The sequence below is a fragment of the Gymnoscopelus microlampas genome (genome assembly GCF_963454915.1).
Source record: "Gymnoscopelus microlampas genome assembly, chromosome: 22".
NCBI classification, from domain to species: domain Eukaryota; kingdom Metazoa; phylum Chordata; class Actinopteri; order Myctophiformes; family Myctophidae; genus Gymnoscopelus; species Gymnoscopelus microlampas.
The window spans coordinates 37,660,055-37,687,554 of NC_139959.1; the positions used below are offsets into that span (position 1 = coordinate 37,660,055).

The following is a 27,500-nucleotide window of genomic DNA, read 5'->3' on the forward strand; positions in this document are numbered from 1 at the left end:
GTTACCTTGGTATTCAGTTGCAGCTCTTTTTTTCAGGTTTAGCAGACACTTGGTATAAAACATTTTTTAAGATTAATAGCAGTAGCAGTTTTTTCCTAATTTAAAGTTGCTCTGTTGGTACAGTATGTATGTACAGAAGTTCTATGTCGAGGTCAACTCGGTAAAGGCACGCAGGCACACACATAATGAATAACAGTCCTTAAGGTGGTTCTCTCTCTCTCTCTGGAGATGGAGCCAGGGAGATGTCAATCTCCCTGTGATCTGCCAACACAGTCTTGAAAATCTGTCCAAACGCTGTCCAAATGCTCAATGAAATACTCAACTTTGATGTCATATGCATTAAGGTGCCTTCTGGCCTGAAAAAAACAAACAAACAAGTTCTTGTAGGTAGAATTATTCAATAATACAGTAAATTGCTTACGAACATGCTAGTAAACACAGCTGGGGTTCAGCTCAGATCATCTTCAAGGCCATAATATCGAAACCTTGTATCTCCATATTTCAACTTTTACATCATACAAGAGTGTCGCACAAAAGTAGAGAAAATGGCAAGATCTAAATGTGGATATGCTACTTTCACTATTTCAAAATGTTTTTAAAATAATAATGAAAAAGGAACGGTTTTGGACATGCAAGGGTTTCCACACGACAGCAACGATTTTCTGCTGGTGTAATGAGGTTATTAGTGTGTTGTTATGAGCTGTTCCATCACGTTAATATGAGGGAGAGTGGGAGTGTGGCACAGGAGCATACGCTTGGAATGACCTTGAAACGGTGCAATGGACATTCATGAAAATGTCTCGACAGATAATCATCCCCTGACCATGGCCGTGTGTGTGTGTGTGTGTGTGTGTGTGTGTGTGTGTGTGTGTGTGTGTGTGTGTGTGTGTGTGTGTGTGTGTGTGTGTGTGTGTGTGTGTGTGTGTGTGTGTGTGTGTGTGTGTGAGATTGTGAATTGTGATTGTGAATTGTGAATAAAATATAATTTTGTCCAATCTGTAAGGAAAATATATATTCCTGATGTAAGATAAAGCTTTCAGATCTGCTATGAAAAAACTGCAAAAGAAAAAACTTCTTGCAATAATTGAGCAATTTGGAATGCTTTTGAAACATTTTAACAACACAAATCTTGAAGGGGGATCCCTGGCCCACAAATATTTCCAACCTTTAAACCTTGGTAGGGAATTCAGGGATTTCGCCAAAGCATGCCACGGAAAACATGTTTCCCCTTGAGCGAAAGAAATGGCCTACTTGGGGAGAATAAACGTCTTCGGGACTCAATCATCTCAAACCAGTGTTGATTTTGTTGACTAAAACTATGAAAAATGTTCGTTTCACTGACGAAAACTAAATAAAAGCTACGATGACTAAAACTAAGACTAAATATATTGACAATTTCGTCAACAAATAAAAACTTGACTAAAATGTTAGCGAGGGACTAGTGGAGAAGAGATCCAGTAGAACTAAAAGACAAGTCATTTTACGCTTGGTTGCGCTCGCGTGTTGCGCTCTGAAAATAGCAGATCTACAAGCTCACAACGCGTCGCAGCGCGACGCGTTGTGAGTTTGTAGATCGGCTATTTTCAGCATGCAACCACGTGTAAAATCAGCCATTATTATCAAGGCACCGCCAACATACATTTTACTCGGCTAAATAAACTGTAGATTTAGTCGACTATAATCTTATGAATATATAAAACTAGACTAAAACTGAAACATTTCAGATGACTAAAATATGACTAAAACCATTTTTTTTTTCAAAAGACTGACTAGACTATAAAAAATTGCTGTCAAAATCAACACTGTCTCAAACCGAACCCTTCAAAAGGAACAAAAGTATAATTGCTCTGATGCGAGGATGAGATGTGAGGACGGAGGGATCGATCAGGCTGGACTTGACAGTGGGTCAGTTTGAAACAACATCAATTACTGTTGACAGCTTACACAACTGGATCACTGGAAAGTAGGCCGATGGCTCACTGCTCAGACGTCATGTTGTATTGGATGCTGTATTTCTCTCTAACATGCTTATATAGGCAGTGCTGTAAAGTGACTGAATACATTTACTTTACTGGAGTATTATCAATACTTTTACTTCTACTTCACTGCATCTCAGAGGCAAATACTGTACTTTTACTCCACTACAATTATTTGAAACCTTTAGTTACTAGTTACTTACAGATTTTGATTATTATTACAAAACATACATTAACCACTTCAGCCCTCACCATTGTTGTGATCTTGTAGATCTGCTATTTTCGAAAGATTTTAATACATTTTATACATATGATACCTTGTGAAACCGGATGTTCTGCACAATGAGTACTTTCTACTTTTGGTACTTTTTGTACATTTTGATACCAATAATTTTACTCTAGTCAAAATTGAATTCCGGACTTTTACTTGTAACAGAGTATTTCTACATTGCAGTATTGATAATTTTACTCAAGTAAAAAAAAGAAACGGTAGCACTTGCTATGCATCCTATGCGTATAACGCATCATGAACATTCATATAAGGCATTATTATAATCTGCTCATAACCCTGGATAATAATCAGTTCAGTACTTTTTACACCACTGGGTATTACTAAAAAAAATAGTATTCTTTCCAGCCCTGCATGCAGGTATGTTGTGCCAGCGGAGGAGTCCCCTCTCAACAAAGCGGATCAAACAGCGGTGGAGGAGTAAAATAAGAGGAGTGTTCTACGGCAGGTAGAGAGAGAGAGAGAGGCATGTCTCTGGGGTGTTGTAAATGTGTGTGGGAGGAGGTGTGTGAATGTGATTTAGGCTTGTCCAGGAGCTCCGGGTTCCGTTGCATTCTTATTCCCCCTTGGCTCCCCGGCGCTGCATAACACGCAGAGAGCGAGAGGAAGAGAGATGGAAGACATCGCTAGATAGAAACAGACAAGAGGAGAAAGGAGAGGAAGAGGGGTGCAGGTGGACTCCAGGAAATCACATTTTCTATTTCAGTGAATTACCGTGCGCGTGCGCAGGGACGTGCACAGATAGACTCTAGGTGGTGCTAGAGCACCTGCCCTTTGCCCTCTTGACCAGAAGTGCCCTTTTTTCCCCAGTTTACAGCAGGGGTCTTCAACAGTGGGTCCGGGACCCCTAGGGGGTCCTCAGAGTTACTACAGGGGGTCCGCCAAATCTTTATGTGATATGATTTTTCTTTTTACCATAACCACTCGAAACCTAGCATCCCTTTTCTGAGGAGAACTTTAGCCAAAAATAGCAGATCTACAAGCTCACAACGCCTCGCGCTGCGAGGCGTTGTGAGCTTGTAGATCTGCTATTTTTGGCAAGGAGGTATAGGTGTAGAGGGAAAAAAGCGCAGACCAAGTAAACAAAAAAAAGTATAATTTACTTGAGCACCTGCCCCTCAAAATGTCTGTGCACGCCACTGCGCGTGCGTGTGTGCGTGTGCGTGCGTGCGCATCTATATGCAATACTCAGTACTCACCCAAGTATTTACCCAAGTAAAAGTATCATACCACAATGTAGAAAAATACTCTTGTTACAAGTAAAAGTCAGATGTGATGTGATTTGTATTTGTCTAAATGTGCAAAGTAGCTAGTTACTAAGTCTCTCAAATAATCGGAAAGATTGGAAATACTCAAGTAAAATAAAAGTACCTAGGTGTGTTCCCGTGTGTGTGTGTGTGCGTGTGCGTGTGCGTGTGCGTGTGCGTGTGCGTGTGCGTGTGCGTGTGCGTGTGTGTGTGCGTGTGCGTGTGTGCGTGTGCGTGTGTGCGTGTGTGCGCGTGCGCGCGTGTGCGTGTGTGTGCGTGTGTGTGTGTGTGTGTGTGAGTGTGTATCAAAGTTAGCGTGCTGCTTGCATGCTGCAGTGCTTGGTCCCTGGGCTGCTGCTAACACAGTGAAATACATGTTTGTGTGTGTTGGTGTGTGTGTGTGTGTGTGTGTGTGTGTGTGTGCGTGTGCGTGTGCGTGTGTGTGCGTGTGCGTGTGCGTCTGTGTGTGTGTGTGTGTGTGTGTGTGTGTGTGTGTCCTCCTTCCTTTCTGGGTGAACACACACTGAAGGTTCACTGACTTCACTGATTAGAAGCAGTGAAGTCTGCCTAGTTTTCCAGTTTATTTTTATGTTTATGTATGCAAGAGCAATTTCCTCTGTTTCTATGCTCTTGCTTTAATATCAACCACGTAACAGTGGTCAGATGGGCGAGCAACATGCCTTTTCAGAGCATGATTATTTTAACGACAAATTAATTGATTGTGTTCCTGCTTCAGGATCAACAAGTAAGACGCGCGAACGCGGGAAGCGAACGCAAAAAACAAATAATAATAATGAAAAGAAAATATTTTAAAAAAAGTAACCAATAAAAAAAAAATACCAAAAAAATCTGCGTTAAAAGGAGCATCTTAGAAAAATACAAATTCACAAAAAAAATATTTTGAATGTTTTTGAACAATTAAACAAAGTGTTTGAAGTGCCTGTTTCACCCACTTCCGAGGGGAGGAGCCAAAATCCGAGGCCGAAGTATTTGTTCGTAGACCCCCACTTAGGGGGGGTAGAAAAAGTTTGGGAGCGATTCGGGCACTTTTAATTTAACATGGGGTTTCGGCGCGCCTCCTTCCGCTGCGTTCGCAATCAAAGTTCCTGTTTATCGGTATCACAATGAAAACATTTGTAAGAAGAAATACCAAACCTAGGTAGGAAATTCAGTGAAAGCATTTCTACCCTAGAGTAGCCTCGATCTCCAGGATTTTATTGTTTAGTTTTGCTAAAAAATAAAAGCCTGGACCAGCGCGTCTGTGTACCCGGTATAGGAAGTGTTTCATTTCCCCAACCAACAAGAGTGCAGTGGGCGTCGCTCATAATGTTGTGTTGACGGGGCGGGGGCAAGGGCCAAGGCTTGGATATTTACGATGAGCCCAACACGGAAGCTTCTGAATGGCCAGAGTATGTCACTGTTTTACCCTGCGCCGACCTGCGGTGTCAGAAACAATTTATTTTAATGCAAGTGAATGGGTTTTTTGACAAACTTTAGACTAGATTTTCTTACCGTAATAAAAATGTTCATAAATTCTATATGTTTCCAGTCGCTAGTTTAAAGTCTCCTTTCAATCATCAGGATATGCGGTTTGCTAAATTATGGTCCCATTTATTCTAAAATTTAAGATAAAGTAGGCTATGCTCAAGGAGGGGCGGGATGATTTGATTGACAACCTACACAACCAATAGCATTCATTCCCCGCCCCGCTCTTGAGTGACAAGCTACCCAACCAATAGCATTCTTTGGGGGTTGTTTTCCGGTTCCCTGGTCACATGTCTCGTCTCAACCAATAGCGTTTGAGTTCCGGCGTGGCCAACTGTATATATTAAAGATGGGAGGATACATGTTCCTGAACTATCGGCTTCATTTTCGGTCTGTAGAAAGCAGCGGAGTGGCTTTGTCCATTCATTTTTTACAGTCTATGGGCGGGGGCTGACGGACAGATCGGTGAACCAATGGGATCAGGCGCATTATCTCCGTGCTGATTTTAAACCCGCCACTCTATACACGAAAGCAGGAAGGCTAGTGCAGCCTAACCCTAGAGTGAAAGAAACTGAAAAATGTGTGTTGTCCTACTTGGGGACCAAAACCAGCAGCTCCTGTCACGCATGCTATTAGTCCGGGGCAGTTTGCAGCGCTGCGTCAAGTGACTAATGGCACACTGTGTGGCCAAACTGTACAGGCCAAGCTCAATCACAGCCTAGGAGGAGCAACTACAAACTTTTAACACCTCCTTATGCACACGCTGTATTTGTTTTATAATTCACATACAGTACATGTCACTTATGTTTCCAATATGTGCAACAACGCGACAAAATATCCTATATTTTCTATACCAGTGGGTCTCAAAAACTCATCATCGGCGGGGTGAAGCGCTGTCAGCACAATAACCTGCTCATGTTAAGGTCCAAATGTTCAAGGTTTGTAACATTTGCAGCAGCAGCATAGAAACGTATACAATATACATACTTTAAGGCAGGGAGCCAGTGTGCAGCAGCAGCTATACACTGTCTGGCTGTACACAATGGAGACAAAAAAGTGTCTCCATGTGTACTGTAACTGTAAACATTTGTGTACTGTTGCTCTCGGTTCAAAACCTTGTATCTTTAGTTCAGACACAAGTACATAAAGATATGTCCCAAAACTCTTCCATTATAGGAAATGGAATGGTGTTCCAATGGCTCCAATGTAGTTCAGACGCACTTAACCACTTTCACTTCACAAGTTTTTTATAGCGAAAATAACCAAACTAAAAGCTATGTGACTTAATTTTTGAAGACATTTTTGACAAATGCTACCTTTCCTCTATGATTTTCATTAGTTTCATTTAGTTATGTAAACAAAAACAAAACAAAACGGTTTCAGTCAATTATAATAAAAAAATATAGCTGCAAGCAGCGATAATACGGGGCCAGTGAATTGAGAGAGAGAGAGACATGGAAACGGAATAGATTGAAGAGAGAGAGAGTGACATGGAAACAATAGATTGATGAGAGAGAGAGATGGAAACATAATGGTTTGATTGGACATCTCAACCTACTGCCATTAACAGGATTCGAACTCTCAACCTTCAGACTAATAGGCTGCAACACTACCTATAGTGCTATAGCTTTGTCCAGGCTGATATTGTCTGTTGAAGATCATAAACTCTTGCCTTCTTTCATGAACCAAGCCCCTGTTTCACTAACACCAAGATCACTCGTTCACAAACCATTTACCAATGAAGAAATTGTACATCTCCTCAGAACCAAAACTAGTGAAAGTAGCCGATCTACAAGCTCACAAACCATGAAAAGTTGTGAGATTGTAGATCAGCTATTTTCAGAATGAAGTATGTCATACGTTGAAAAAACGTACTCTCAAATAAGCATTTCAGGTTATCTTTACCATTTGCACATGTATTCATTGATACAGTCATGTTGTTTGCAATTCAACTTAAATTAAGTCTGCATCAAGTGAGGCTTGAACTGGCAACCTTGAGATTGTGAGGCATTCATTTAAGGGAGACGCCATTGGCCCAACAGACAAGTAACTGTGAAAAAGGAGATCACACAGATGATACAGTTTCACGCAAATAGCTGAAAATCCTGGGTTTAAGTGTTTTTCAAACTGCTCAAAATTGCGGAAAATCTAAGGGCGGAGCTTAATGGTCAAACTGATGCGTGTGTTCCTCATGAGTCAAGGCACATGTGTAAGCAAGTTTCACGACTTTCGGCCAAACGAGGCATGACTTATGCCTGTTTAAAGTCTGCCTTTTCAAAAAATTGCTATAGCGCCCCCTTTTGGCCAATTGGAGTAAGATTGGTTTCAGTGATATTTGGAATGACCCTGTACATTTCTGCAAAGTTTCAAAGAAATGTGAGTCTGCATGTATGTTTTAGGCACAGATGAATAATTTTCATAAAACTGTAATAGTTAAAATCTATCTCCTCCTGGGATTTTTGAGCAATCTGCACGAAACGTTTACCACTTGAACTTTGGACCTCTGCCTACAAAAATTTCCAATGCATTTTCCATAAGTGAAAAAATGCAGAAGTTAGGAGCAAATGACTGTTTTTCATATAATTCAAAATGGTGGGCGATCTAAAGGTCAGAGGTCAAAAGTCAGACCACGAAAGTTGTCGGGCATGAAGAGACGCATGTGTGTATCGAAGTTTCATGGTTGTAGGTCAAACAGGGCATGAGTTGTACCTGTTCAAAGTTGGCACTTTCAATTGAGTGCTATAGCGCCACCCTTTGACGAATGAGTGTGAGAATTATTTCTTGGTAGTTTTTCATGAGCATCTACCATATGGCCGAGTTTCGTAAAAAGCGTATGCACGGTTAAGCCAGAACTGGCAAAAACAAGTATTTTTCAAACTGCTCAAAATTGCGGAAAATCTAAGGGCGGAGCTTAATGGTCAAATCGATACGTGTGTTCCTCATGAGTCAAGGCACATGTGTAAGCAACTTTCACGACTTTCGGCCAAACGAGGCATGACTTATGCCTGTTTAAAGTCTGCCTTTTCAAAAAATTGCTATAGCGCCCCCTTTTGGCCAATTGGAGTAAGATTGGTTTCAGTGATATTTGGAATGACCATGTACATTTCTGCAAAGTTTCAAAGAAATGTGAGTCTGCATGTATGTTTTAGGCACAGATGAATAATTTTCATAAAACTGTAATAGTTAAAATCTATCTCCTCCTGGGATTTTTGAGCAATCTGCACGAAACGTTTAGCACTTGAACTTTGGACCACTGCCTACAAAAATTTCCAACGGATTTTCCATAAGTGAAAAAATGCAGAAGTTAGGAGCCAATGACTGTTTTTCATATAATTCAAAATGGTGGGAGATCTAAAGGTCAGAGGTCAAAAGTCAGAGTGTGAAAGTTGTTCAGCATGAGGAGACGCATATGTGTATCCAAGTTTCATGGCTGTAGGTCTAACAGGGCATGAGTTGTACCTGTTCAAAGTTGGCATTTTCAATTGAGTGCTATAGCGCCACCTTTGGACGAAAGATTGTGAGAATTATTTTTTGATCGTTTTTCATGACCATCTACCATATGGCCGAGTTTCGTAAAAAGCGACAGCACGGTTCAGCCAGAACTGCGAAAAGTGGCAGAAGAAGAAGAAGAAGAAGAAGAAGAAGTGACAGAATACTGCCAATAACAATACGTGTACAGAGCAGAGCTCTGTCCCCGTAAAAATCAGAAATGTTCATTTCCGTCGACTAAAATGTTTTTCCGTTTCTATTTTTTTTTGTTTCATAATGACTGTGGTCTCCCTCCAGTGGTCGGTGTACATCCGTGCGGCGGTGCGTAAGGAGAAGGGCCTCCCCATCCTGGTGGAGCTGCTAAGGATAGACAACGACCGGGTGGTGTGTGCCGTGGCCACCGCGCTCCGGAACATGGCCCTGGACGTCCGGAACAAGGAGCTCATCGGTGAGTAGAGAGGACACTGGTCCTATGTGAGATGCTGTGTCACCACCAGCGTGATCTGAGTTCCCAGAAGTTTTCGCCAGCTCTCGCATGCAAACGGGAGGGGCGAGGAACTTCTGGGCCAAAACCCCTGTATTTGTGGGCGGGATGTAACTTACGCTCAGAATCTGAGCGGACATGCCTCTTACCGGTCTGAGAGCTGTGCAACTTGTCTAAACAGTCCGACGAGGGGCAAACAGCAGTACACAACAATGGCGGCCGCAATTTCTCAAGGAGAAATTGCTTCCCGTCGCTCCTATTTACATGTAACACCCACTGCATGTGGATCCCGCCCTCTTTTCTTCATTGGCTATTGATTTGAATCCTGGACAGCCCCTGCTGTCCAGGCTTTGAGTCGAAGCCTCCCAGACTACCACCAGGGTTGCAATGTCCACTTATTATAAGCAACCTTGGGCTTGTTTCGCTTGTAAATATTGGTAGTTGCAGGTTGCATTGTGTTTTTGTTTTTTTTGCTTGTTTTTAAAGTGTAGTTGCTTTACTCTCTAAGGTTGTTTAAAGCCGTTCTCAAATATTTTCATGTGAAGGGCCCACAAGTTAATGTGTGTTTGTCCTGGACCCCTATATGAAAATGTTTTGTGTGAGGGACCCTCGATACAAGATTTTTTAAATCCCTTTTCATCCTAACCCTTAAGCCAAGAATAGCCCATCGACAATGTGCGCTGTGAGCTTATACTGTGTTATCAGTGTTATCAGACCAAACCCAGACTCCAGTGGAGGGGTTTCCCAGTCCTCCATTCAGGGGCTGTTTACCACCTGCAGTTTGTTCGTACACAGCCAAGCTTCCTGCTGCTGCCATGCTGTGTGTGTGTGTGTGTGTGTGTGTGTTTGTGTGTGTGTGTGTGTGTGTGTGTGTGTGTGTGTGCGTGTGCGTGTGCGTGTGGGTGTGTGTGTGGGTGTGTGGGGGTGTGTGGGGGTGTGTGGGTGGGTGTGCACGTGCGTGCTTTCATGTGGCCTTGTCACTTCTTTTGGGCTTGATTTCGTAGACCTGCCCACTTGTTTATCTTGCTAAATCTGGCGACACTGTGTGTCACCTTTGTTGGATAGATGCTGGTCTTCCATGCAGAGTTACTTGGATTTGTTTCCTTCCAATCAAATGTGTCAGAACGTCACAAAGACTTGAGACTGGACTCTAAGCCAGGGGTTTTCAACAGGGGGTCCGAGTTACTACAGGGAGGCCGTCAAATCTTGTAGATTGGCTATTTTCGGCACAGAGGTTTTGGGAGGGAAAAAAGACGGTTTAAGTGGTTAAATGCAGATACACCTTAACATGAATCCAACATGATAGTGCTGTCAAACAAGTCTTTGAAGCTATCTATGAAATCTATGAAAAAGTTTCTGCAACACAATTTTATACAATATATGTAGTGGGGGGGCCCCTGCTTCATCTCTCTCTCAGCTAAGGGGTCCTTTGGCTGAAAAACGTTGAAGACCCCTGTTCTAAACACTTGAGCATACTGAGTATATTAACGTAGGCTATACTATCATGCATCTATTTTAAACAGATATTGTTTGGTAAAAGTGGTGGTATTAAGGCTCGTGTGTTGGTGTGTGCCTGGATGGGGCATGCATGAGTATCTGCAGGCCGGTTGCAGTGGGCCGGTTCAGTCAAAAACTCACTTTTTCAGTCACTTTTTCCCCCTAGTCCGTCCCTGTTTTTTCAGACCACAAATCTGCATAATGATTTGAAGATATAGCATGTTGTTTGGACAGATGCTAGGTTCATTGTTTGACTGGTATCCTAATTTCTTTGAGGCACTTCATTGTTCTCTAGACCAGTGTTTCTCAAACTTCTTCATGTCAAGGACCCCCAAATTGGCACTTATTAGCCCACGGACCCCCATTTGAAAAGATATGCCAGGGACCCCCAAAAGAGAAGATTTTTATGGCTCTAGCAGTGATTCTCAACCGTTTTAATTTCACTTAATTTCCAGTTTGGCCATTTGGCATTTTAATGAACAATAAATATGTTTTATAAATGTTGGAAGAAGGTGTTTGAACAGCTACATTTGCCCCGCCCCCAACATTCAGTTTGAACCTGACTTTTTTTTTTGTCAGGAGTGGAGGAATGTTAATGTAACTCTGTGAGTATACAAATGGAACCAAATGGACCCGTCAGGGTCCATTTGTACACTCTCAGAGTTACAGACCCACAAGGGTCCATTTGGTTCCTAACTATGTATCTATCATTTAGCTGGGGACCCCCTGGAACTCCCTCAAGGACCCCTGGGGGTCCCCGGACCCCACTTTGAGCACCAAAGCTCTAGACTGTAATTATGTGACTATTTACCTTGTTTGTGGACTAGAGTGCTTACTTTGCACGCGTATGTCGCTCTGGATAAGATTGTTTGCAAAATGCCTACATTGTAAATTGCGTTGGTTCGATGATGGCGGAGAAAATTGAGGCAATATCCTCTCTCCACGGCTCCTAGACACATACTGCAGAAACAATTCACCTCTCCTCTAAATGTTCAATATTATTTAATAATGCAATTTGTTTTGTATTGTGATGGTTCAGCCTTTCTAACATGCCCGTTGTTAAACGCTGAGTATTCTCTATTCACAGAGGAAATTGGCAATTCAGGTGTGTGTACACTGTATTGCCAATCACTTCACGTACAATATAAATAAACATCTTAAATGTTTGGTATTCAAATCAGATCAATTCTCACCGCTCTGGAAGCCTCCCTGATGTAAACAGTTCAAATTAAATACATAGTGATGATATACTGTACGTATCCTTGTATTTGTTTATAGGGGGTTTTGCTGCGTTCACACTGGCAGATACAAAGATACACAGCATATTTGTCGCTCTGTTGCTTTGTATCTGTGTTGCTCAACACTTGGTCGTTGACGTCATCAAGCGTGTGTCCGTCATCGAAGCTACAGTTGTAGATTTGTATCTTTGTATCTCGTTGAATCCAGCTCAACCTCAATTTGTAACTTTGTATCTTTTGTAGCAGCCTACAAACGTCGGATGTTGCTTTGTACCTTCATGTCACTGGCTTCCATTTAAAATGAATGGTAGCATGTATCTTTGTGTAACAGAGTGGTTCACAACCTCAGCCTGATGGCCTGAAAGTCTAATATCTCCCCCGAGCTATAAGGAATTCCCTTTGGCTTAGTGGTTAAGATGTTGGCTTTCCACGCGGGAGACCCGGGTTCCAATCCCGGGTGTTAGAATGGTGCCGTGACCTGGACCGGGTGTCCCAGTGGGAGGAGGTTAAAAGGTGGGTGTGTGTAACGGAGGGGTTCACAACCTCAGCCTGATGCATGAAAGTCTAATATCTCTCCCGAGCTAGAGGGAATTCCCTTTGGCTTAATGGTTAAGATGTTGGCTTTCCACGCGGGAGTCCCGGGTTCTTATCCCGGGCGCTACATTTGTATCCGCCCGTGTGAACGCAGCATTTAGGTGAGTTCAACAGGCTTCCTCCACTCCTGACAAAAAAAAAAGTCAGGTTCAAACTGAATGTTGGGGGCGGGGCAAATGTAGCTGTTCAAACACCTTCTTCCAACATTTATGAAACGTATTTATTGTTCATTAAAATGCCAAATTACAACATAAGTACCGTAGTCCCTCAGGGCTCTATACTAGGGTCTTTTCTATTTTCTGTTATTGAGTGGAATGCTTCCGCTGAAAAATGCTTCCGTTGACAAGCTCACGACGCAATGCGTTGTGAGCTTGTCGATCTGCTATTTTCCGCTAAAGCTTTCCCCACTGTACAGATGCTGGGATTTAAGTGTTTAAACCCTCTAAACTTGAGTTTCAACTGTACTGTGACCGCTTTTTCCCCATTTTTACCAAATCTCTTCGCAAAATCAGCTATTCCTTGGTGAATGCCCCCCCCCCCCCAGAATAGGCATGCCTGCAGGTTAAAATGATCTGTTGCCTCTTTTTGTCTTGAATAATACATTGCAGAGCTGCAATTATTATATGTCTGGCCTGCAGCAGCCGGATCCAACACAGTCCTGTTGCTAGTTGAACTGGGTGTTAATGTACCTGCAGGGATCCATTCAGCTCCGGATGGCTGAGCATCTACACACAGGGTTCTGAGTGGAGATCCAACTCCCTACAGCGGCACAGTTTAAGCCATTAACACCGGGGAATAAAGCATCTGTGTCGTCATTTTTAGATTTCTTTGGCTATTCAAAAATAGCATATATACAAGCTCATAGCTCATAGTCCGATTCCCCCAAAAATGTCTTCTAAATCAGTTTTTTGAAAAACTCATGTTGCTGTATCAGTGGTGCTCAAACTTTTTCATGTCAAGGACCCCCAAAATGTATTTGGCCGCGGACCTCCCATCTCAAAATATTTTTGTTCCAGGGACCCCCCCCAGAAGCAAAGATTTGAGTTAAAGAATAAAGATAAATTAAAATAAAAAATGTTTAAATAGCAGATCTACAAGCTCATAGCGCGTCACTTTGTGCCGCGCTATGAGCTTGTAGATCTGCTATTTTTGAATAGCCAACCTAATGTATATACGTAGCTAAAATCTAAAATGACCCATGGATACTTTCCTGGTTTTAATGGGTTAATTGTTGCTTCAAAACGCCAGACAATAATTCCACACAGCTTTATGAGTGGAACCCCGGTTCTATAGAATCCCAAAAGGGTAGAATGGTAAATGGTGCATGTTTTACAGTGCCATGTCTCCAAAGCACTTTACAATGTGCATTAAATTCACCCATTCACACACACACACACACACACACACACACACACACACACACACACACACACACACACACACACACACACACACACACACACACACACACACACACACTCATGCGCTGATGGCAGAGGGAACCATGCAAGGCACCAACCTGCTCAAGGACACTTCGACGCTATAACCCAGAGGGGGTGGAGAGTCCATTTGGGCCCATTTTTACACTGTTGGACAGATTGGGGAATCCCTGGTGTAAAGGGAAACAAGGACGGACTATGGTCAACAACGTATATAGGGTTTGAGAGTGGTCAATGGTGGTTAAATGAGGTTGTTTTTGTATTTGTTTGTGAGTCCATTAACCCATTAAGATCGGAAACACATCTGTGGAACCACTTAAACCATAATTGTATGTTTTGGCTATTCAAAAATAGCAGATCTACAAGCTTATAGCGCAGAGTACATGAGTGCTGCGCTATGAGCTTGTAGATCTACTATTTTTGAAAAATAGTCCGCGGAGGGGTCCGCAGACAAATACATATCATTTTGGTTGGTCCTTGACATGAAAAAAGTTTGAGAACCACTGATATTATAGCAACTTAAGTTTTTTTCCAAAAAAAAAGTTAGGATTTAGAAGACATTTGTAGAATATATTCAAATATTTGCACACATTTTCATGATTTTCCAAACATCTACAAGCTATATCTGCTATTTTTTAATAGCCAAAGTAAGTGGTTAAAGTGGTTAAAATCTAAAATGACAGATGCTTTCCTGGTCTTAATGGGTTAACAGCTGGAGGGTTTTGGTCGCAGTAGAAGTGAACAGCCATGGCCTCATGGTGTTGATGTGGGAGGCTGTATATCTCAGTGCAAACAAACGAGCCACTATCACTCATATATTACGTCGTTACTGTTGGCCAGAAACCTTGTATCTCCCATATTTCAAAGATTTATGTTTCTTTCGTCAATAAATGCTCTACTTCGTCATGCTCCAGTGTCTACACGAAAGTAGCAAAAACTAGCCGATCTACAAACTCACGTGTCACATCGTAACATTCTGAAAGTGGTTATATGTGTCTGTGGGTTTTATAAATACTAAACCAATGAAAAGTATTACATTGGATGCATTATAACTTCAACAGTTACTACAGGGGGGCCGCCAAAGAGATAGGATCTTCTTTTTTTTTGCATTAACTTGAACCCTAGCATCCCTTTTCTGAGGGGAACTTTAGCCAAAAATAGCAGATCTACAAGCTCACAATGCCTCGCATTGCTAGGCGTTTTGAGCTTGATCTGCTATTTTTGGCAAAGAGGTTTAGGAGTAGTAGGAAAAAAGAGCAGACCAAGTAAAAAAAAAAAAGTTTAATCTGCAACACAACTGCTTCATCTCTCTCTCGGCTAGGGGGTCCTTGGCCTGAAAAACGTTGAAGACCCCTGGTTCAGAACACAGGTTATTTTTTCCATTTCCTGAAAAGGACATACAAGCTTTGACAGCGAAGATGCGCAGGCGACCTCGACCATAGTGGGTAGAGTGCCCTGTTGTCACCGGAGCCTGTCTTTTCATGGCGTTGGTTAATTAGAGTTTCAGTGCACACAACGCGCACATTTAGGCCCCATTACGGAGCGCCCCATAACAGTCTGGGTGCTTACGGTGTCACATCAAATACCCATTAACACATTAATTGACAGCACTTTACGGTATAGTTATCTAGATCTAGCACTAGCTCATCTGCTGCATAGCAATACAAAGAGCTGTGCTATGTCATCATCAAGGACGGTATCATTTCTAACTGGTTTGTTATATTTGGTCAAGTAATTGTGTTATATGACTTGATATGTGGAATAGAGATTGATAGATAGATAGATAGATAGATAGATAGATAGATAGACACATAGATGGATAGATGGATAGATGGATTAGATTTTCTGCCCTGAGATTGGAAGGTTGGGGAGTCACTTTAGATTTCTTTGGCTATTCAAATATACAACATATACAAGCTCATAGCGTGGCACCGAGTGCCGCGCTATGAGCTTGTAGATCTGCTATTTTTGAAAAATCTGCTTCTGGGGGTCCCTGGAACAAAATATTTGACAAATGTTCGCTTTAAAAAATATATATTCAAAATTCGCACACATTTTCACAATTTTTCAAAAATGTCAGATCTGCAAGGTCATAGCGCGGCAGATGCCGCGCTATGAGCTTGTATATCTGCTATTTTTGAATAGCCCAAAGAAATCTAAATATTGACACAGATACCTTCCCCGGATTGAATGGGTTGAGAAACAGTGTGCGAAAGAAAGATGCTGGTGCGGCATTAAGGCAGCACAAATAAAAGGATCTGGTGAGATGTATGGAGGAATGGAGATGCCGATGGAGGGCTGGTCTGACTGAAGACGGCGTACTGTAGAGAGAGAGCAGAGCAATGATTAAAAGCTTCTCTTTGGTTAAAGAACACCTTTGTTTTCCTCTACCGCTGCCATTTACAAAGCAGTGAAAGTGATATTATTATAATCTCCTGTTTGTGGCGGGGGAGGTTTGTGTTGCGTGGGTGTGTGTTTGATAGATCAGATCAGATCAAAGGCTCGTAGCGTTGAAAGGCAGAATGCAGTAATGAGTGGGAATCAGGCAGTCTTAACCGCTTTAAACCCCTGCATCCGTATTCTGTGGAGAGCTTTAGCAGAAAATAGCAGATCTACGAGCTCTACCACACGTCATTTAGCGATATTTAGTGTAGAGCGAAAACAGAAAAGTCACTAGTAGTATAGAATTTAGGTCTCCTGCTTTAGGCACTGGGATGATGTTAGAGAGACCACATGTCAGGCTGCTTGTTGCTTAGCAGGGCAAGGTTACAAAACTACGATGATGTTGTCGAGACCGCAGTTCTTTAAGACATCTGGGGGCATGCCGTCCGGCCCAGACAGACAGACAGACAGACGGACAGACGTAGAGAGACAGACAGAGACAGAGAGAGAGAGAGACAGAGTAGACGTCACCCTGCCCTCTGCCTGATACCTGTGATTATCATGGCTTGCCGGTGTGCTGTGTGGTTTCCATGGAAACGTCTCAGTGATAGGTAGCATGCTGCTGCAGGCAGCGCTCCCGCAGCCATGTCTGTTTCATCTGCTAAGCCTAAGTCAGTGGCCGAGGACCACTGGTGGGCCGCCAGGGTATTGCAAGGGAAAAAAAGTGAATATATTAATGAATCATACTGTAGTATTCAATACTGATTTATGAACAGCCTTAAGCCTCAGTAGCAACCGTGGTTGTTGGAACTTGTATGATATATTTAGATGTAATGTCCATGTGAATGTATTTACTATTTATTTTGTTTGTTCCAACTTAAAGTTCAATGAGTAAGTTTACTAAGTGGAGAAAGAAGGGAAGTCGGCACACTGTGTCCCAGTACAACATTTTAATTTACCTGATTAAGAACCGTTTGGGTTGAAACGCTGTCGAGCTAAATAACATGTTGTACTGGGAGCTAAGACGCAGTGTGCCTGCAGACTTCCCGTCCTTCTCCAGTGTACGTCTTGTTGTTTTGTTGTGATGTGCGTGCTTCCCTTTGGACTCTATTCCTATGCCTAGTAAGTCATCATCGCCTTCATTAACGACGGTTGATCACCCTCTATTGTTACTTCCTCTCATTAAAAAGGGAGCAAACACTGTTAGATCATCACACTGATGAAGGCTGGATATCCGTAACGTCTGTCACCTTTCAGGAGGCATGGAATAAAAATTACTTTTATTTCTGAGTGCAACCGTCCTTGCTTAAAATGTGGATGGCCACTGGACTTGAAGATCAGTTGTGCATGGGGCACAATGTGTCAGTCATTCACGCTCCATTTGATTTGATCAGCTGATTGATTGAACCGCTGCGCTGTCTGTTAATAAGCTGTTTCTGACTAGATGATGAGGGTGCAATGATCCACTGCTTCCCCTGGGCCTCAGCACTCTATTAACTATCCTGGCAGGGAGAGAGAGAGAGACAGAGAGACAGACAGAGAGACAGAGAACAAGGGAGGGAGGTTTTGGTCTGTTTTGGCCAATACTTTTTCCACCACAGAATGGATTTAAACCAGGGGTCTTTCAACAGGGGGTCCGGGACCCCTAGGGGGTCCTCAGAGCTACTATAGGGGGGGGCTGCCAAATCTTTGTGTGATGAGATGTTTTTTAGCGGTGCCAGCCGCTCTACATTTGACCGTGTCTCTGTGTCCGTCCGTATGTTATGTCCGTCCATCCGTATGTTATATCCGTCCGCCCATATGAGCACGGCAAAGAAGCAACACATACAAACACACGCACACACACACACACACACACACACACACACACACATGGACTTGGAGATCGGCTATTCCATCTCTCCTCTTATTGGCCACACGTACCACTGGTTATCAAAGAGGGGTCCAGGGACCCCAGAGTGTCTGTGTGTCCGTCCGTATGTTATGTCCATCCGTCCGTATGAGCACGGCAAAGAAGCAACACATACAAACACACGCGCACACACACACACACACACACACACACACACACACACACACACACACACACACACACACAAACACACACACACACACACACACACACACACAGACTTGGAGATCGCCTATTCCATCTCTCCTCTCATTGGCCACGCGTATCACTGGTTATCAAAGAGGGGCCCAGGGACCCCCAGGGGTCCCCCCTCTGTCTTCCTATTGGCTGGGCTTTAAACAGCTATAACTCCAGTTTGCAGCATGCCACCAAGTCCAAATTTGGTATGTGGACTTAGACCACCAATAGGGAGGAGCATTAATTGCTGAAGCCCCGCCCCCTCTGTCTTCCCATTGGCTGGGCTTTAAACAGCCATAACTCCAGTTCGCAGCATGGTACGGAGTACACATTTTGTACATGGACTAAAACCACCAATAGGGACGAACTGTAATTACTTAAGCCCCGCCCCCTCTGTCTTCCCATTGGCTGGGCTTTAAACAGCCATTATTCCAGTTTGCAGAATGCCAAAGTCACCCATCTGGAACAAAATGTTGCAAATCATGAATGCAGTGTCCGATTAGGGTGAAACTTTGCATCTCAAATGCCACCCTTTCAACCTTGCCCACACTGTCAGCTATGACAGATCACTTTTTGCCACTCACCTTGGAATGCATTTGGTGATTTGCTTCCAGTGGCGCTGTTCAGTAGCCTTGAAATGAATTTACAGGGATTTAACATTGTTTCTCTAGTTCATATATAGCCCAATTAAATAAACTCATCAAAGGCACCGCTTCTTTCACACAGGGTGTGATTTTTTTTTTTTACAATAACCAGTTGAACCCTAGCATCCCTATTCTGAGGAGAACTTTAGCTTAAAATAGCAGATCTACAAGCTCACAACACCTTGTAGATCGGCTATTTTTGGCAAAGAGGTTTGGTGGAGAGAGAGAGAGAGAGAGAGAGAGGGAGAGGGAGAGGGAGGGAGGGAGATGGGGCAGAGAAAGCGAAGAAAAAGGCAGAAGCATTGGAGCGGAGAGCAAAGTGAAAGATGGCAGAGAGAAAGAGACGGACAGACACAGATAAAAAGACACAGAGAGAGAGAGAGATAGATTCTGATTGGACTGAATAATGTATTCACTCGCAAATTCACAAGGGAAAAAATCCATTCCAATTTGTTGGGCGGTTTGGTCTGAATACGGGACTTTACTCCTTCAGGTTGCTATAAACATCTTCCATTCCCACATGGCATTTACGCTCCGCTGTATTAATTGTATCTGACAGGAACGATGGACATTTGGGAAGAGATGTATGGGAACAAAAGTGAACAAAGAGACAAGATGTGGAAAAGAGAGTACATTCTGGAGAACAGAATGTACTTGAGTACATGTAGTTGCATGCACTGAGTACATGTAGTTTCTCCAAATGTATACTTTTTATGTTGTTTCGTCATTTAATGTTATTTAATGCAAAAGTAGTGAAAATAGCCGATCTACAGCTTTAGTTACTATTTACTTTCTTTGTAGATTTAGATTATTAATACGTAATACATTAAACACTTAAGCTTGCTCTACTTTATACTTCTCTATTCAAAAATAGCCAGTACAAGCTCACAACGCGCCACATCGCAACACTTTTTGAGCTTGTAGATCAGCTATTTTTGGAAGATATTTTGTTAAATTTGGAAAACGTGAAATGGGACATTCTGTTTAATGACTCATTAAACAGTTTTTTTTAAAAACCAATGGTACCAATACTTTTGTACTTTTTAGTCAGGAACGCATTTTAAGATGTTTTTGGCTATAAAAAGAAATAGCAGATCTACAAGCTCATAGCTCTGCACCGAGTGCAGCGCTATAAGCTTGTAGATCTGCAATGATGTTTTTAAATCATGATTTTCTTTAGCAATTTGTCCGATTCTACAAGTTTTTGGTAAAATAACTTAAGTTGCTATATCAGTGGTCCTCAAATTGTTTAATGTCAACGACCCCCAAAATGATATGCATATGGCCGCGTACCCCCATCTCAAAATATTTTGTTCCAGGGACCCCCCAGAAGCAAAGATTTGAGTTGCAAATGTTCGCTTTAAAATATATATATACAGTATTCAAAGATTTGCAAAAATGTTAAAGATTTTTGAATAGCCAAAGAAATCTAAAAAGGACACAGATGAGTTCCCGGTCTTAAAGGTTTAAGTTAAAAAACTGCAGGAATAAATGTTCTACCAGTGGGGACGAGAGCAGTCACGGCCGAGCCATCGTCGCAGGCCATGGGAGTTGATGCCAGCGGACTTTGAATTAGGCTTGGGGCCACCGCGGCGAGACAGAGCGTGTTCGTCCTTTGCCCCGCTCAATTTGTTTTGTCCCTCGACAGCCTTAACCTCCGTGTCAAACGTCTCCAAAGGCCTTTTTTTCATTTTTTTTACATGAGCCTCTAAAGAAAAGGGGTGGGGAAGGGGGTGAAACCCACACAATTCAGCGATCCGGAAGGCTTTTCCGTGCAGCGTATAAGTGCAATCCCCCGTTGCACTGGGCTTAATGTATAGGGAGGAAATGACTGCTTTGTGAAAGGACCACTTTCCACTTGAATTGCTCTGTCCTTAGTCGTTAGTGCTGGTAGGTTTGGCCGTGCCACTGTTAAAGGAAATAACACCTGTTTTTTGGATGGGTGGTGAGAGCATGGTGATTTAAGATGAATTATCTCTCACTGTCTCTCTCTCGCGCTCTCTCAAGGCCTCTGCGGGACGAGCAAAACACTGTATGGACAACACATTCTCACAGATAGGCTTCAGTTATTGCCGCTCGGTCATTTTCACTCCCAAATGCATCACTACAGTAGGTGGCCAGTGACTTTGACCAGTTTCACTTTCAAAACGTTTGCATCATGCATGTCACACAAACAGAATGCGGCACACAACACCAATCGTTTTGATAATGTGGATTGTGGAAGTTAAATGGTGGATTTGTGGATAGGACTCTATATGGAAAAACTTGTTATATCAGCAAAGCGCATCGCATTCTGTTTGTGTGACATGCATGATGCAAAGGTTTTTAAAGTGAAACTGGTCAAAATCACTGGCCACCTACTGTATAAGACTACAAAAACTAAAAGGCACGCATTGGAGCTTCAACGACTACTCGAATCGAGGTTTTGGTCAGCTGCCTCTGTAGCTAACCTGGTCGCAACACTTGGCTAGTAACCCTCAACCTCCAGTGATCGAATCCCACAACTTTTTTTTCTCTCTCCGCATAGTTTTTGTGAGGCTAGGGTTAGGATTAAGGTTAGGTTTAGGCATATTTTTGTGAGGTTAGTATTAGGGTTTGGTTTAGGCATAGTTTTGTCAACATGCGACGTCACCATGGCGTCCCGTCATGTCAAAACTTGACTTTCAGGGCTACTGACAGAGCCAGTCTCCCCCTCCGTCTTTCTCATTGCTCTTAAAGGATGTCAGTTGAAAACCTTGTGTCCTAAACTAAGTAAAAATAGCAGATCTACAAGCTCACAGCGTGTCACATCGCTACGCGTTGTGAGCTAGTAGTAGATCAGCTATTTTCACTTGTGTGCGTCACTCTTGTATGATGAAGAAGGTTATTAATTTACCTAAATATATACAAAGTTGACAGCTGGACAGCAACAATTCATAATACAAGGCTTTATTTAGAGATGAATGGTGTGCTTAACAGACAAATCCAAGCCAAATTACCGTTGATAGAATAGCGAGCACAGTGCCAAAAATTGGATATATTAATGTTGCAATAACTGCAATGTTCTGTGATTAATTGAAGCGAAACTGAAGCTATTGAAGCAAAAAACTACCTCCCAAGGGGGAATTCTCGTTTGGTTGAACGGTAGATTTTTTCCGCTGGATATGAAGCCAACAAGCAGTGGTGGAAAAAGGACTCAAATGTTTTACTTAAGTAAAAGTATCAATACTGCAATGTAGAAGTACTCTGTTACAACTAAAAGTCCTGAATTAAAAATGTACTTCAGTAAAAGTATTGGTATCAACATTTACTTAAGTCTTAAAGTATCAAAAGTAAAAGTACTAAATGTACTAAATTGCTCACAACGCGTCGCGATGCGACGTGTTGTGATTAATGTGGTTAATGTATGTCAAGGCTAAAGTGGTTAATGTATGTTAACGCTAAAGTCGTTAATGTATGTCAACGCGATGCGACGCGTTGTGAGCTTGTAGATATGCTATTTTCAAATAGCGTATGTATAAAATAGGGGTAAAGTGGTTAATGTATGTTTTATAATGTAATCATTTATATCTGCAAAGTAACTAGTAACTAAAGTTTTCAAATACTTGTAGTGGAGTAAAAGTACAATATTTGCCTCTGAGATGTAGTGGAGTAGAAGTAAAAGTATAGACAATTGGAATTACTCCAGTAAAGTAAAAGTACCTAAAAATTGTATTGAAGTACAATACTTGAGTAAATGTACTTTACACCACTGCCAATAAGGAGGTGCTTTTCAGCACTGCAGTTCTCATTGATGGCCTAGAGGGAGTCGCTATTTCCCCCCTGCAGGCTGCAGAAGAATTATCACGCCATTCATTATTCCAAAGTCAGTTAAACTCTGCAATTAGTTTATCCACAAACATCTCTCATACCTTTTGGTTTGTCCGGTGTTGAGTCCTTTTTGATGGATAAATGTAATAACATAACATGCTTTTGACTTGAAAGACGGAGAGGGCGATGTGTCACACTCAGCATAGATTACACAGCAGTGTATTAAAGAGCTTTGGTTGAATTTATATTGTACAACCTTGACCAGTAACACTGATGTGTGTGTTTGTAAGCGTTTCTGTGTGTATGCTGGCCAGAGTTGATCAGTTGAAAGGCTTGTTTTTGTGTGTGTGTGTGTGTGTGTGTGTGTTTGTGTGTGTGTGTGTGTGTGTGTGTGTGTGTGTGTGTGTGTGTGTGTGTGTGTGTGTGTGTGTGTGTGTGTGTGTGTGTGTGTGTGTGTGTGTGTGTGTGTGTGTGTGTGTGTGTGTGTGTGTGTGTGTGTGTGTGCGTGCGCGAGTGTGTGTGTGCGTCCTGGGGTTATGATTTCAGTCTCACCAAACAGACCAGGTGTGAAAGTGTCCTTCCAATTTGATGACATAATTTTCCTGTGATTCATGGCTGCGGGCCGGCCATGTTGTAGATCAGCGGTGAAAAGGAACATTTACTCAAGTACAGTACTTAAGTAAAATGTTTAGGTACTTTTACTTTACTTACGTTTTCAATACTTTATACCTCTGCTCCACTACATCTCAGAGGCAAATATCGTACTTTTTTACTCTGAACAGTGTTTGTGCCAAGTTTTGGAGCAATGATGTGCCTTTGGTCCCCAGGGGCCCCTGACCTGGCCCCTGGGGCCCCTGGTATGACTGTTGTCAGGCAGACCCCTGAACAGTGTTTGTGCCAAGTTTGGTGCGGATTAGAGCTACAGTGCACCTGTGGCGGAGAGAGGCCCTGAACATAGCACAGAGATGTCTGCGGCTGCTGTCCATGGTTCTGAAGTAACTGTAGCTGTTGTCCATGGTTCTGAAGTAACTGTAGCTGCTGTCCATGTTCTATAGTAACTGTAGCTGTTGTCCATGGTTCTATAGTAACTGTAGCTGTTGTCCATGGTTCTATAGTAGCTGTAGCTGCTGTCCATGGTTCTATAGTAACTGTAGCTGTTGTCCATGGTTCTATAGTAGCTGTAGCTGTTGTCCATGGTTCTATAGTAACTGTAGCTGTTGTCCATGGTTCTATAGTAACTGTAGCTGTTGTCCATGGTTCTATAGTAACTGTAGCTGTTGTCCATGGTTCTATAGTAACTGTAGCTGCTGTCCATGGTTCTATAGTAACTGTAGCTGTTGTCCATGGTTCTATAGTAACTGTAGCTGTTGTCCATGGTTCTATAGTAACTGTAGCTGTTGTCCATGGTTCTATAGTAACTGTAGCTGTTGTCCATGGTTCTATAGTAACTGTAGCTGTTGTCCATGGTTCTAGGATAAGGATAATTCCTTTTAACAGGTCGTTCATGAAAGAAAACGACTTGGTCTATGATTAAATATAGTAAACATACTTAGTTACTTTACACCACTGCCCCTGCCTCTCTTCTCTTCATCTCTTGTATAGGAGTGGTAACAGTATAGCCCTTCTACTCAATCCTCTCACTATGCTACATTACATGTGACATCAGCACAAATAGCACAGAGTTGACAAATAGTGACAAAGTGCATCAGATCAGCCATCAGGTAACAGTCATACACAATATGTAGAGGTGTCAGTCAATTTAGTCACCTCTCCCCCCATCCCCCCTCTGTCTGCACGCACTCCCTTCTGCCTCGCCTCCATTGCTTTCCAGTGGTGTGAAGTAACTAAGTACATTTACTCAAATACTGTACTTGCAAATTTGAGGTATTTTTATATCCTATTTTCAGTACTTTTACTTCTACTCCACTACATAGATTTTGATTATTACTGCAAAACATGCATTAACCACTTCAGCCCTATGCATTCTTAGGCTATTAGAAAATAGCCGATCTACAAGCAATTTCAAAGCATTTTTTTCATATTTAATACTTTTGTACTTTTACTCAAGTAGATTTAGCTTGTAACGGGGTATTTCTACATTGCAGTATTGATTGCAGTATACTGTATATACTTTTACTTAAGTAAGAATCGTGTGTGTCTCTCTCTCTCTCTCTCTCTCTCTCTCTCTCTCTCTCTCTCTCTCTCTCTCTCTCTCTCTCTCTCTCTCTCTCTCCCCCCCCTCATTGGGCCGTTCCGCTCTTTGTGTCCCATACTAATGACATCATTGCCAGAAAGCGTTACTGTGGAAACAGACGGAAGGGGCACTGCAGGGTGGGCACTAATTACACTGTGTGTGTGTGTGTGTGTGTGTGTGTGTGTGTGTGTGTGTGTGTGTGCGTGTGCGTGTGCGTGTGTGTCATTAATTCACACACCTTATGCAGTATCCCTGTGCATGTAACATACAGTACCAGCATCATGTCCAGGGGATGTAGTGTACTTGTACACTGTATTTGTTCTGGGGCGGGATACGGTGAGGACACTGTAACCTTGTGTCATAGTTTTTCTGCATAGTTCCGGATAATTGTATAGATATTGGTGCTTCTTATTGTTTTCATTGCCTTGTATTGCTGTATACGACAGTACTTTCTTTCCTTTATACCTGTAACTCAGTAACGCTATCTATCTATCTATCTATCTATCTATCTATCTATCTATCTATCTATCTATCAAGCCGCTTCACGCTACAGAAACAGGAGATAGGCTCCTGAACTTCTACGGGCCGTTGGTTCCCAAGGCTGCGTACTTACTGATGCAGCACGCGCGCACGTACACACACACACACACACACACACACACACACACACACACACACACACACACACACACACACACACACACACACACACACACACACACACACACACAGAGAGAGAGAGAGATGCAACCCTGAAGTAATCAAATCAAAGCTGCGGGTGTTGTGTTCATTTGTTCTTGAGTTGGAACAGCACGGTTGCTTGGGACGGACACATTATCAAATGATAATGTGTCCATTACCCCCGAGAGCACAGTCGGGTTGACGTGCGACTCGCCTTTTCAGTGGCGGGGAACGCTGGATTTAAATATTCAAACAGCGTTCTAGAACCACGTTACAAATTGCCACGCCGAAGTCGATCGTATCTGAGCGCAAGTGTGTTTTTGCCTGCGATGTATGAGAAATGAAGTTAAGACAACAGTTACAATTTACAATTTACAGACGCTCTTAATCCAGAGCGATTCACAGTAAGCAAGGACAACACAAGATAATACATCAAGCAAGAGACACGCAAAGACACAGAGAGAGACAGACAGACAGGTGAGAAAACAGGTGAGAAAATGGAATTTAAGGTGAAGTATAGAGACTAGCACATAAAGAGAGGAGCAGCCATGCAGCATGAGGTGTGAGAGAGAGCAGAGAGATAGAGCTGGGATGACTGTCAGCTATTTAATGAGCTGTTCAAACTGCTGCTGTCTGGGTTGGGAGTCAGTCTTACTCCCTGCTATCTGGATGTGAAAGCTCACATCTTTCTTTTGACACCATGTGATTGAACTCTTTAAGTCAACCGGCTGTTCAAACAACAGAACGAAAACAGCGTAAACGTGTGAGTTAGATGGCAATTAGAGCAGAGGTCCTCAATAGACGTGTTTGACAGCACTATCGTCAGTGTGTTGTGTAAATCAATGTTTGTTTCTTTACACGTGATCTTTTCTGTCAATATGTTGGATTGTGTTATTATGTATTTTCATGTAACCGCTTAAACCCGTAAAACTTTGACTCTGTAGTTGTGGTTCCTATCACACAAAGATTTGGCGGCCCCCCTGTACTAACTCTGAGGACCCCTATAGGGGTCCCAGACCCCCTGTTGAAGACCCATGAATTAGAGGATGCTTGGTTCAAAGCATGTCACTTACTTTTCTCAGGATTATTCAGAATGTAGAATAGTCCGTCTGACGTGAGGGCATTAACCCTTTAAGACCTGGAACGCATCTGTGTCACTTCTTGATTTGAGCTAAAAAGCATTATTTTACACTTTGGCTATTTAAAAATAGCAGATATACAAGCTCATAGCGCGGCACTGAGTGCCGCGCTACGAGCTTGTAGATCTGCTATTTTTTAAAAATCGAGAAAATGTGTGCAAATTAATATATTTATATTCTTTTAAAGCGAACATTTTAACTCGAATCTTTGCTTCTGGGGGTCCCTGGAACAAAATATTTTGAGATGGGGGTCCGCGGCCAAATACATATAATTTTGGGGGTCCTTGACATGAAAAAGTTTGAGAACCACTGATATAGAAACATACGTTTTTCAGAAAACAGTTACGATTTAGAAGACATTTGTAGAATCGGCTTCAGAGAGAGAACCAAATATAGTCGAGAGAGAAATAAATAATGGTAAATGGTGCATTTATATAGCGCTTTTATCCAAAGCGCTTTACATAGATTGTGCATTACATTCACCCATTCACACACACATTCACACACCGATGGCGGAGGAAACCATGCAAGGCACCAACCTGCTCATCGGGAGCAATTAGGGGTTCAGCGTCTTGCTCAAGGACACTTCCACACTAACTCTGGGGGAGCCGGGTATCGAACTGGGAACCTCACGGTTCCCATCCAGCCGCTCTACTGGTTACTCTACCCCTGAGCCCCGCCCCACACCAATAGTTGCACCCATGGTGGGATTCGATCACGGGAGGTTGCGATCACTAGCTAAGCGCTGCTACCGGGTTAGACACCAAAGCAGCTGGCCAACCCCTCGATTCAAGTAGAATTTGAAGCTCCAATACGTGCGTCTTAGTTTTTGTAGTCCTATAGT

The 27,500-nt window shown here is 42.5% G+C and overlaps 2 protein-coding genes across 2 annotated transcripts in view; one reads left to right on the top strand and one right to left on the bottom strand.

Moving 5' to 3' along the window:
- ctnnd2a (catenin (cadherin-associated protein), delta 2a) overlaps positions 1-27,500 on the top strand; it is a gene marked incomplete at its 3' end in the record, with an annotated part of 597,119 nt that overhangs the window by 523,362 nt on the left and 46,257 nt on the right. The window contains exon 19 of the mRNA XM_084048187.1: positions 8,784-8,934. Within this exon, the coding sequence (XP_083904313.1) occupies positions 8,784-8,934 (151 nt within the window). The remainder of the gene's footprint in view (positions 1-8,783; positions 8,935-27,500) is intronic.
- Positions 1-27,500, bottom strand: part of mtmr6 (myotubularin related protein 6) — a 703,086-nt gene that overhangs the window by 392,169 nt on the left and 283,417 nt on the right. The window lies entirely within an intron of this gene.